This window comes from Thunnus thynnus, chromosome 4, assembly GCF_963924715.1.
Source record: "Thunnus thynnus chromosome 4, fThuThy2.1, whole genome shotgun sequence".
Classification (NCBI taxonomy): Eukaryota; Metazoa; Chordata; class Actinopteri; order Scombriformes; family Scombridae; genus Thunnus; species Thunnus thynnus.
Window position 1 is genome coordinate 23835171 of NC_089520.1, and position 12051 is coordinate 23847221.

Here is a 12051-nt window from a genome sequence, read left to right on the forward strand (position 1 = left end):
CGTTCCGCCTGTACAGAGATATTCCTGAGCGGTATTTCAGATTGTACTTGTACTGATATTAAAAAAGTTGATAGTTATACAAATCTTATATCTATTAATCTTAATCTATACAATCTTATCAATGATTTTGCTTTTTCTGTCATTTTTTTGGTCAAAAAATATTTTGTCATTGTAAATAATATAAGAACATTCTAAGTATCTCTAAGAACATGTAGCCTATTAACAGTTTAATGTATTAAAAAATAGAAACATCTTTAAAGCTCTTAATGAAAAGTATAGACTGTTAACTGTACATCTACATTCACATCTAACATGGCGCGTTACATTGACGCAATATTTGTATTCTTTGTGTCATTACACTTGCACATTACATATACTGTATACACTGAGAACATTTGCACATTCCCAGTCAATATCCTGTACATTATTTTTCAAGTCAACAGCTGTCTTCACATAAAATAGATTTTTACTTGTTCTTTATTGTAAATTTTTTTGTTGTATTTTTCTTACCTTGTATAGACGCTTGTTTTTTTCTCTTACCTTCATTTTTTTGATTGTCATGCACCACAACACCGAGACAAATTCCTTGTATGTGCAAATTTACTTGGCAATAAATCTCATTCTGATACTTCAGTACCTTTATGTAGACCAAAGGGCCAACCATACAAGTCAAAACATGAAACAATAGAATATAAAAATCAGATAAAGCTATTCATTGTTGTATTTACTAATTATAGGCGATACACTGCATATCCCAGTAAATCTGGATCTAGATTTTCATGATTGTCATGGAGGTTTTCGTTATTTATTTTGCAAAGGCATGGGGGTCCTATTACACATTTTCAATTAGGATAGCAAAATATCAATCTGATGGTTATAATTCTCTGAGAAAATACTTAATTACTTCACCCCAATTAAGAGTCCCATATGGTCTAGCGGTTAGGATTCCTGGTTTTCACCCAGGCGGCCCGGGTTCGACTCCCGGTATGGGAACGAGCTTTTGAAATTATATAAGTACAAACATATATTCAACACGTCCGTATTTGTTCTGTCCCTTCAAATACTTCAACTTCGATAAAAAAAAAAAAAAAAAAGAGAGAGAGAGAGAGAGAGAAAGACCACATTTGATGATATGATCAAATTCAGACAGGAAAAGCGCATCCGTATTGCTGATATCCGGATATACACGGTGATTCTGCATCTCACAGCAGGAAATCTGCCACCGAGGGGCGTGATTGAGCTGAATAAGGAGACATCTCCGCTCAGAGTGGAAACCTAACGAGTCTGCTCTCCTTTGCTGAACAAAAAGGCCAATATTGTCAACGTAGTGTGGTTTAATTTAACATGGCCTATAGAGAGAGGTTGCATCAGTTGGGGATTCATTAATTAAGTGATACATTTGGTATTGCTGGAGATAAGGCACATTATTACTGGAATTCCCCTGACCAAAAATTTAATATGTTGCAAATAAATGCTTCTGCAATGATTCATCTTTATTAACTGATACAGAGATATCCCTAAACCAGTGAGGCAGTGGTGGAAGAAGTTTTAAGTCAATCAAACGTAAAAGTAGCCTACTTATTGCAGCAGAATGTCTTTTATCATTGTTATAAAATGTTGTGTATATTCATTACATGTTCTTTTTTTTTTATTCAATCGTCAAAAAATTGTTTTGTAGATAAATGTAAATGTATTTGTCTTGCCTACATTATATGCACTGGATTATTATTATGTATTACTGTGTATAAGCAGGATATTAATGTTGTGGCTGGTGGCGGTGGAGTCAGTTTCATTACTTAATATATTATTAGTTTAATTAATACATAGGCGATCATACAGATTTTGAATGAAACATTTGATCTGAAAGTAGCAACAATAGGTCTCAAATTTAATGGAACAAAACTTTTACCTATTTATAAATCATTTCAACAAATGTACTTTGTTGAGTTAAGAAGAAAATGTAAATGTGTTTGATGGGTTAGGCTAATCCCTATGTGACTATTTAATTGATTCATTTAAAAACGAAGAGAAAGAAATATGACAATATTCTCCTGTGCTCGCAAATCTCTCGCTGAGGTGAAACAAATGAGGTTATGAGGTTTGAGCATGGAGAGAGGAGGTGTCGGGTTTCATTTCCCGGGTGGGAACACTTCTGTTTTGGTTCTGTGTAGAAGTCCTAACGTGGCGCTGCCTCTGCATCTCCCTAAACTCTGAAATCTGACAAAACCAGGTCCTGCTGCTGCTGCGGATGCATCAACAAGACTGATTTTCTCTCTCTCACAGGGCCGACAGCCAGGTGTGCAGCCCCGACAAGTCTTTGGTACCATTAAAACTGTCAACATGAAGCCTGCAAGGGAGGACATCGTTTTCCAGGCTCTCCTCTTGATCCACAGTAAGTAGGCTGGAGTTTGGCTGGTGCGTTGTTTTACATTTGTTGCAAGATTGAGTATGCGTGCATATAGTAACATTACAAGGCTTAATATTGATACTCCTTGATACTTGATACTCCTGCTAATAAGTAAAAAATTGCTTGGATTTTTCAAGACATTAGATTAATAATTAGATTTAGATTTAAAAGCATTTTCAATTAATAAGTACTTAAGTATTGTCTTAATTTTCTCTTTTTTAATTGATTGAGATTGGTATTTTAAGAAAAAGATGATTTCAAATGTTTGAAAACACTTCTGATGTGAATATCTGACTGACGTTAAAGCCAGACTCAAAGTTTTCCTCCCATTCACCTTAGCCTTTTAGACACACACACACACACACACACACACACACACACACACATACACAGAAAGTTTGCACAGCTATCCTTATTAGGACATTGCATTGACTTCCATTCACTTCCATTCACATTGACTTCCATTCACTGTGGACGTCCTAACCCAAACTGTAACCCTAACCTTAACCTGACCTCAATTCACACCTTACCTCCAACATCAACCAAGACCTCAGAAATGACGTTTTGCCTCATTAGGACTGGGCTTTGATCCCTATGAGGACTACTGGTCCCGACAAGGTCGGTGTTTATACCAGAAAAGGTCCCAGTAAGGTAATAAAAAAGCGTGCGGGCACACACACACACCCACTCCCACACACACACACACACACACATACACACACACATTCCTGTCAGATGAGTTTCACCGAGTCAGTGTCCAACACATCAGCACAGTGTCCAGTCATTCACTCAACCGCACATCATGAATATTAGTCAAAGAGCAGACATTCCACTACTGTTTCTAACTAAGCCTGTTGAGTTTCTTTGTATAGCTGAAGTGAAATGTCTTGTATTGATCTCTTGAGATATAAAACAATGATCTTTGGTTACTGTTATTTATGAACCTGCCTGTCTTTTCTTGAGTTGAGTTGAATTTGAATTTACAGAGCCTTCTCTCCAACAGCATGTATATATTTTTGAAAAAAAAAAAAAGCACAGCATGCAGTGACTCTGCCTGTTTAAGTGATTATCCCATTAACTTTTGCAACTGTTTCTATTTCAGTCCCCGTGGCCTGCTTCTTCACTGCAGGTGTGTTATTTTTGCATGTGTGTGTGTCCAGTTGTTATTCATTTCTATGTATCCCCCTTCAAGGATTTTGTAACTGCTGAATGCTCCCGTGTGTAAACTCTCCTCCCTGTCCATCCTTCAGTGTCAGGCCAGTCTGACAGCAGCAGCAGTGTGGTGGTGGCAGGGTATAATGTGAGCGCCCCTGCCGGATCCAGGGTGGTGCTACAGTGTGTGAGCGGCCGCATGGTGTGGACCAGGGACGGGGTGAGGGACAGACAGAGGGTGCTCCACTGGGACCTGTACCGGGACCGTCCGGACTACGCCATGGAGAGGGTGGTGGACATGTTCTCTGCGGGGGACCAGAGGATCTACAACTCCTACAACATGGGCAGGGTCAGCCTCAGCAAAAAGGCCTTCAAGGATGGAAACTTCTCCCTGGTCATCAAAGGTCACACTCACTGCATTTTTTTTGTCTGTCTGTTTGATTCACTATGGCTCTGATTTAATGTGATTTTTATCTTAAAGGGACCGATTTGCTTACATGTCAATGTGCATTTTTCAAATAATATAATAAGATTGTAGATCAGTTTTTCATTTCACACCAGCACTGAATCAAAGTCAAAATGTACGAGACCCTTCCCTTAAAGATGTTTAGGGCAAAAGACAATTTCATAAAGGTGTATTGATTTTTATGATGGTTAGAGATGGTCTTTATATCAGGTGACATGGACTACCTCTGCCATAAAACACAGCTATTCTGTGATGGTGCATTCAAGAGCTTGTGGGGAAACTCCAGCATTCAACACTTGAGAGTTTAATCCAAAGCAGAAACACTTTTGATTCAAGAAACCACTAAATTTAGAGCTTCACAAACACCAGAGTGCACCAACAAGGACAATTTTTCAAAACAGTCTATTCTGCCAACTGCATTCATGTGCCTTTAATGTAACTAAATCCATATTCCCTCATAGGAAATCAATCTAAAAATCATTGGCGGTCATGTGACATAACATTATTAATTGATGGTCTACACTATACAAGCTGGTATGGTTTTTAAGTGTATAGACAACATGATTTTCCCCCAACATAATCATTATGCTTGCATTTTTTTTGTGTCTCTCCTTGTGATGATAGATGTTACAATGAATGACAGAGGTCTGTACTCTTGTAACCTCCACCATCTCTACTGCCACCTGTACGAGACAGTCAGAGTACAACTCAACGTCACGAAATCACGTATGTATCACACTGTACCATCTGTCAAAATGTGAGCCGAAGCACATATCAACTGTAAAAGCTGACTCAGCTTATCTTTTTGCACTTTTACTATAAAATACATACATAAAGGTCGTAAAGAGCAGCGCTTCTGGGATGGACAGAAGGCGGTGTTCGTGGTACTGCTTGGAAGCACCGTGGTGCTGCCGTGTGTCAACAGACGAAATGTGTGGACGGACTGGAGCGACGAGGAGGAGGACCAGCAGGTGTGTGTACTACATGAGCTCATCTAGGTTTAGTTTTAATTTAGAGGGATTACATGATGTTGACTGAAAAATATATCTCTTTCCCTGCCTTGGTGGCAACCAGGTGGTCCACTGGGACCGCCAGTCCCCAGGAATCCGCCATGACCGTGCTGACCGGCTGGTGGACCTGTACGCCTCAGGGGAGCAGCGCAGCTACGGACCCCTGTTCCTCCAGAGGAAGATGAACATCAGCAATCAAGCCTTCTCAGAGGGAGACTTCTCACTCAGCATATCTGATCTGCAGGTGTGTATGTCTGTGGGTGTGAAAGAGGAACAAAAGAACAGAAACAGAGGAACAGAAAAGAACAGAAAACAATGTACTTTCTATGTACTTTGGTTGCAAGAATTCACCGTGTATGTGCATGTATATTGTAAAACACATTGGATTTGCATTTGTAATGTAGCTCTTGTCAAGTCAAACTTCATTGCTCTGTCGGGGGAATGAGGTTGGCAGCTGCATTAAGTTCAGCAATCCACATAAATTTTAAATAAACAAAAATAGCAGTACCACAACAAACAATACATGATCGGGCCCTCTGTGCCCTTTGTGATAATAAGAAGCAGACTAAAATTGATACTCACATTTGGGAGGAATCTCAAGGGTCCCAGTATTTTTTGATAGAGCTCATAAATCAGAACATTTAGGTTAAATACATACAGGGCTCAGGGGTGCACTGTGTCCCATTGACCACACTGTGGACCAGTTTTCCGGCTGCAGACAACACTGAGCTGAATGTCAGACCACTTTTGCTCTTTTTTTAAAAGTTTGAACATGTTTTAATACGCAATTATTTTTTTAAAAAAAAACAATACAGATAAATAGTTCCTCAGATTTTCAGATTTTGACAAACTACAGTTACACTATATAATTACATATACAGTAACATTTAAGAAATTAACCTATAGTTGCAAAATGAGCACAGTTGTACATTTCTCAACTGATCACTACAGATTTGTTTTACTACATTAATGCAGGACACTGACATTATATTTATGTGCAACTTTAATGGACTGCCAGTATTATGAAATGTGAACATGTAATGTATGCCCCAATAGATTAGACACTCATCAATCATGGCAGTCTGGACAGCCATGTTGGAAAATATTCCAGCAACAATGCAAGGCAGAGTACAGCATACAACTAAAACCCTAAAAATATGAGTCTCCCTAGCTTCACAGATGTCTGGCAGCCCAACAAAGTAATAAATCCTTGAAAACTTTGTTTGGACCAGGTATTCCTCATGTTGTGGGGATGTAAATCTCTTTACACAGTCATGTTGTGGGAACTCACCTCTCTTATGGGGACAAAAAGCAAGCCCCCTTAATGTAAATCACTAGTTTTAGGGTGAAGACTCAGTTGAAGGTTAAGGTCAGTTTAGGGCTATGGTTAAGGTTAGGATAAGTGTCCAGGAAATTGAAGTAAGTCGATGTCCTCTGAAGTGATGGAAACACGACTGTGTGTTTGTGTGTGTTTACAGCCCACAGATCAGGGGTTGTATTCGTGCCACCTCCACCATCATTACTGTGGTCTACACGAGAGAAGAGAGTTCATGGTCACAGTGGAGGCACCAGTGATTCAGACCACCCAGCCTGCTAGAGCACTACCCAGTGAAGACAAAGGTATACAAACACACACACATGCAAACACGCACAAACACAAAATTCTCTCTGCTCTAGGTATAGATCAGTGTGAGTGCCTTAGCAGAGAGGATGTTTTATAACTTAGTGGATTTGAACTATCATGTGCACAATTAAGAAGAACAACAAACATCTGCTCTTCCCTTCACTTCTCCCTTCTGTAACTCGTCATCTTGTCCTCATTCATCCTTGCCGTGTCTCGTCTCGGCCTCGGTCTCTCCAAAGAGCAGAGCAAAGCAACAGCAGAAGAAGAGATCGGGGAAAGAACCCGACGCCCCCCCCCCCCTTTCTGAACTTTTCTGTTTGTTTCATGAGAATTTTCTTGCACTGTCAGCTCGTCAGATGCCAAACCACAGATGTGAAACCACAGACACACACACACACTACCCTGCCCTCTCTCACACTCATTGCCTTTTACCTTCCTCAAAAACCAACATCTTCACTATTTCATCATTATGGCAACACTCAATACTCATTTGTTTTTATTGCCTGTTTTCTTTATGTGTGTTTGCAGAGGTTATGGTTTCTCCATAGTTTATTTCTTAGGATTCTGACCTGCCTAAAAAGCTCCGTCTCTGAGTGCATATTAGAAAGAGGAGAAGAAAAGAGAAAAGAAGAGGGGGGAGGGGGGGGTACAGACAGAAGAGCGGATTGGCATCTTGGCATGCCAGCTGCCTACCTCAAATTCTTGAAGGATGAGAGAGTTTTCTGGTGCATGTGTCTGTTTCCAGTACTGAAGCAAAGCCGATAATGGCAGATCAATATGGGAAAATCATTGAGAGAGGTTTATAGATGAGAAATGCCTGCGGCTGAGTCCATTTGTGTGTGTGTGTGTGTGTGTGTGTTTGTGAATGCCAAGACCGATCTCATTTCTGTGGAATCTCTCGGATACAGCTCTGCCCTCGCAATTAATCCTTCCCGAGCTGTAATAATACAGTAGGATTGCACCATGGGAATTGTGCTGGTTAGAAGCAAGATGCATAACCGATCATCCTCTCAAACACAGTGTGAGTGATGTTAGTGTAGTTTCTTCCTCTGTGCTTTCAGACAGCAGTAGCCTGCTGCAATGTTATGTCTTCTTATCTGCTCTTGTTTTGCCCTCTTTGACTGTCTGCTGCCTGTTGATTTTGGCTCTCTGCTGACATTCTGGAGGAGTTACAGGACTTTTTCATCCTCTCTTCACCCCCACCTTCATCTTTCCTCCATCCTGCCCTCACTCTGTTTTTCCTCCTTTGAGGATCCCACATGCTCAGGTTTGTTTATTTTCATCACGTTCCTTTCACTCGCTTCGCTCACTTTATTTTTTGACTTTCTCTTATAAAGAAAGAGATCAACCTATTTTCGGTAGTTTCGCGGACAAGAGCAGGACGTGTGTTTCAGGTTTATGAGATAGAGATGGACGAAGAGAGGAAGAAGGACGGGGGCGAGTCTGTTGATGAAATAGGGAATAAAAGATGTAGGTCAGCCCTCCCTCCCTCCCATCAGAGATATTTCCCAGTGCAGTTTGGGTAGGGAGGGGAAAGGGCAGACAGTCTAAACACAAACACATATGTTCCCATCGGGGCACTGGTCAGGAGAAAATGGCTTCAAACAAAATGAAAGGATTAACAGATTTGGAATGTTAATGAACATGTTGTTTTGACGGAGATGTGCAAGCAGATGTGTATGTACTGAAAGTTTGTGTTTGCCGGGGCGAGGTCCTTTCTAACTTCATTCAGCGAGGCAGGGCTCTGGAGAAACATCTCACCGTCCTCCTTCCCTCCTTTCTCTCTCCATTGGCTTTCCTCTCCCGTTCCACCCAGGCTCTGTCCTTCCTTCACTCCTCTTCCTTTCTTGGACTTTCTGTGTTTTACTGCCAGGAAAAGTAAATCACAGCATGACTATCTGGATCTCATTCTGGCTCAAATATGTTGAGTCTGAGATCAGCAGCTGCTTTCTTGCCTTGCACTTTTTTTTTAATGAAGCAAAATGAAACCAGGCTTTCCCTCCCCCCTCCACTTCTTAACACTCAGCAGAACCGCACATCTCACATAATGCCGCCAAGCTAATTGTTTTCCCTGGAAATGTGCTCAGCATTTTTTTTTACAGCCAGGAAATGTCATCACATGTAAAAAAGCGACATAAAATAATTTGCAAGGTGCTAGAGCTTACGTGGCATCGCACACACTCAGTACTTAATACACACATATGGAGCCACAGGCACACACTAAAATGTTTTTCAAGAAGCTTGGAGAGAAATCTTTGCCAGTGAGAGCACATGTTAGACTTCTAGCATTACATGTAGTCTGCCACCACAAACACACATTAAACTAAAATCACTGAATGCTCTGGGAACAGACCAAATGAATTTAGGCGAAACTTAAAGTCCCCCTCCACTCAAAAATGTGTTTTTCTTATTGTTACCTCACTTGGAAGTTTGAGCTTCAGTGTGCAGAGTTTCACACTAGAAGGCTGTTTTCACATTCATCTGCTAAAGGGGGAAAGTTTTTCTGCGATCACTGAAAATCTGATTTTAAGGTTTACCTATGTTACCTATGTTTACCTATGAGCATGATTTGTTACATCACAACTAGTTTGGAGCCAATCTTGGTCCAATATTCACTGACGTGGAAGCTTGAAGCCTGCAGTGCACAAACACTGAGAATTGACTTTACAGTGAAGTAGGAGACATCTTGTGTCCAGAAATAACAAATATTTTCACATTTATGGATTCTGGAACTTTTAATGACTGAAAAGGAGTGGAAGTCATTTGAAGGATTTTAAGGAGATAATTGAACTTTTGTGGAAAAACCATATCAGACACACATTATTATTCAAAGTAGAGTGTTTAATATACACACACATAAAACATGTCTGGAGCGGGATTTAAAAGTTTAAAAGTTTTTTTGTGTCCTCAGTGTCCACAACATCGGTATACTAAAAAAAGAGGTGAAAGTTAGAACGTGAAAAACAGATATTTTATATTATATTGTCCTTCGCTCTTATTCATACACTAAAAGAGAGAATATTTAACTTCTTTAAAACATTTACCACACAAATTTGTCACACACCTCATAAAACTTCTTTAATAAAGAAATAAATCATGTAGAAGAAGAAGTATTATTATCCAACATGGTTACTACAATCAGTTTCACAAATTTATAAAATTATCTGCATTTTAAAACAAGACCAAAAGAGACTACAGCCAAGCTAGTGCCTCTGGCTGCACTAAGTTGTAGTAAGTCCTGTTTTGAGTATCAATACTAGTGTCAAAAGGATGAATACAAAAGAAAGGATATTTCTCACATTTTGGCATTATTCTGCCATTTCTACAGCTGTGCTTCTAGTGTGGCTTAAAGCGTTTTTATGATTGAGTATGAGAATTAAAAGAGGAAGAACCGCTCCAAAAATAAACTTAAATGAAAGAAAGAATCAAATGTTTATACCAGATGAACAATCGTTAATGCAGATTTAGTAAGCTTTGGATGAAGTTTGGTTGGAGAATGTAATGTGACTTCATCTAAAATTAAGGGTGCAGAGCCACAGAAAGAGTCTCCAACAGAGAGCAAAGAACTCTAGAGTATAAATGAAACTTCAAAAAACAAAGTTAAAACTATCATTACTGTGTTACTCATGGGTTGTGTAATGTCTGTCCAATGTAAGGTCTGGATTTGGTTTCTACATTTATAAATCTCTTGTGAGAGAAAGGATAAAGAATAAAGGAAAGCTAAATGCTGACGGTTGTGATCTGCGCTCCACTCAGACTCCACAAAGGTTGAGTCACCGCGAGTCATCAACGTCATTCTGCCAGACCAGAGACATCACTTTCTCCTGCCTCTGGGCTATGTCCTCACCTCCTTCCTCCTCCTGGCATTCATCATCCTCATCATCATCCTCATCACACGCAGACGTAAAACCAAAGGTCTGAACTGCAATACCTCAGTGTGATTATAAGTGATTTACATTGAATTTACATTTCTGAATCTCACTTTCATTTTCTTTTGTTTCAGAGTTTTATCCACAGCCATCTATTAGGTGAGTGCTGTAAACACACAAACACACGTGTGACCACTCCTTACCCTTAAACGCACACTCAGGTGTATTATTCTTGGCTGTTATAGGTCTAGCAGAAGTCATAGCAGCTCAGATGATTTTGAGATGGATGTCGCAGAGGTGAGGGTGTGCGCTCGTGAGCCGGAGGAGAGAGGATTCGGTGAGTTAAATGAAAAAGTGGAGCGTGAATACACGGTGGCGCACGTCTCGACCGTGTGTGTGTGTGTGTGTGTGTGTGTATTCTGACTTTCTCCTGTGTGATTTTAGACTACAAGAACAACCTGCTGAAAGAGAAGGTCCACATGAACACTCAGCCTAAAGTCATTGATCTTGATAAAGGTAACAAACGTTCATGCAAAGTCAACTGTGACGGATTAGCTCACATTTTTCTCCTCCTCACACTCAATTTGTCTTTGTTTCTTTGCAGAGATGCAGAAATTTTCTAAGTGAGAAAATGACAAAGAAGAGGTCAAACCGGAGTCACTGGCTGGTCCAGAGGCTGCCCTCCAAGAAAAACACCTCCACACACTGCCTTGTGTCCTGGCAGGAGAGACTCCACAGAGAGAGAGAGTCAATGTTTGCCAAAATGCTTTGATGTGAAATGCAGAAAATCGCATAAAAAGGGCTCATATAGAGACACCATGTTTTCAAAATGCCAGTGTTAGAAAGAAAAGCTGATTTCATTTTCTGCCATTGTATGATCAAACCTGGGACAACTGTGCACAGGACCACAGCGCCACCCAGAGTGGAGACTTTTAACCAAGCCTTCGCTGTTAAATGACGGGAGAAATGTGTACATACTGTATGTTGAATGAAGTTGACTCGTTTGTGATTGAGTGAAGATGAATGATCAGTTATTACAGCTTTTGTTATTATTCCTCAAGTTAAAAAAAAAAACATACTGATGTTTTGCTTTTCACTTTGTTCTCTGTTTACTCACATATTTCATCTTGGCTTTATCGACCGGACTGAGGCACCGCTGATGCACTACAATCAGTGTGTGCTGCTTCCTGTAGGCTTTGATTGTATGCTGTAACTGTAACTGACAGATGAAGCAGTTTATTCTGATGCTCAGACTGCATTTTTCATTTGTGGAATTTCTTTTTTTTTGTTTTGTTTTTACATGTATTAAAATTCAATGTTTGATGCAGATTTTTAATGGAAATTTTGTTATCCCACATTATTGTTAAGAGTAGATACCTGTGGTGATGTTGAATGTGAATATTACACAGTACGTGTTACTGTAATAATATTTTAGCTCAGTGGTCTCCAGGCTTCTCATAGTTAGGAATTGTTGGTCCAAACTGTACTTTAAATGTCATTTAATCTTTTTCATTGATGTTTTC

The 12051-nt window shown here is 39.9% G+C and overlaps 1 protein-coding gene and 1 non-coding gene across 2 annotated transcripts; both read left to right on the forward strand.

Moving 5' to 3' along the window:
• Positions 1–921: 921 nt before the first annotated feature.
• Positions 922–993, forward strand: trnae-uuc (transfer RNA glutamic acid (anticodon UUC)). Its single transcript has one exon. It is a non-coding gene; the product is annotated as a tRNA-Glu (tRNA).
• A 1145-nt stretch (positions 994–2138) lies between these two features.
• LOC137181778 (matrix remodeling-associated protein 8-like) lies at positions 2139–11857 on the forward strand. The gene is made up of 12 exons (XM_067587762.1): positions 2139–2392; positions 3510–3536; positions 3658–3963; positions 4650–4751; positions 4863–4996; positions 5100–5279; positions 6514–6655; positions 10416–10574; positions 10663–10687; positions 10774–10865; positions 10973–11044; positions 11133–11857. The coding sequence occupies exons 1-12, from the start codon at positions 2341–2343 to the stop codon at positions 11153–11155; spliced, it is 1314 nt and encodes a 437-aa protein (XP_067443863.1). The 5' UTR covers positions 2139–2340; the 3' UTR covers positions 11156–11857.
• Positions 11858–12051: the final 194 nt, after the last annotated feature.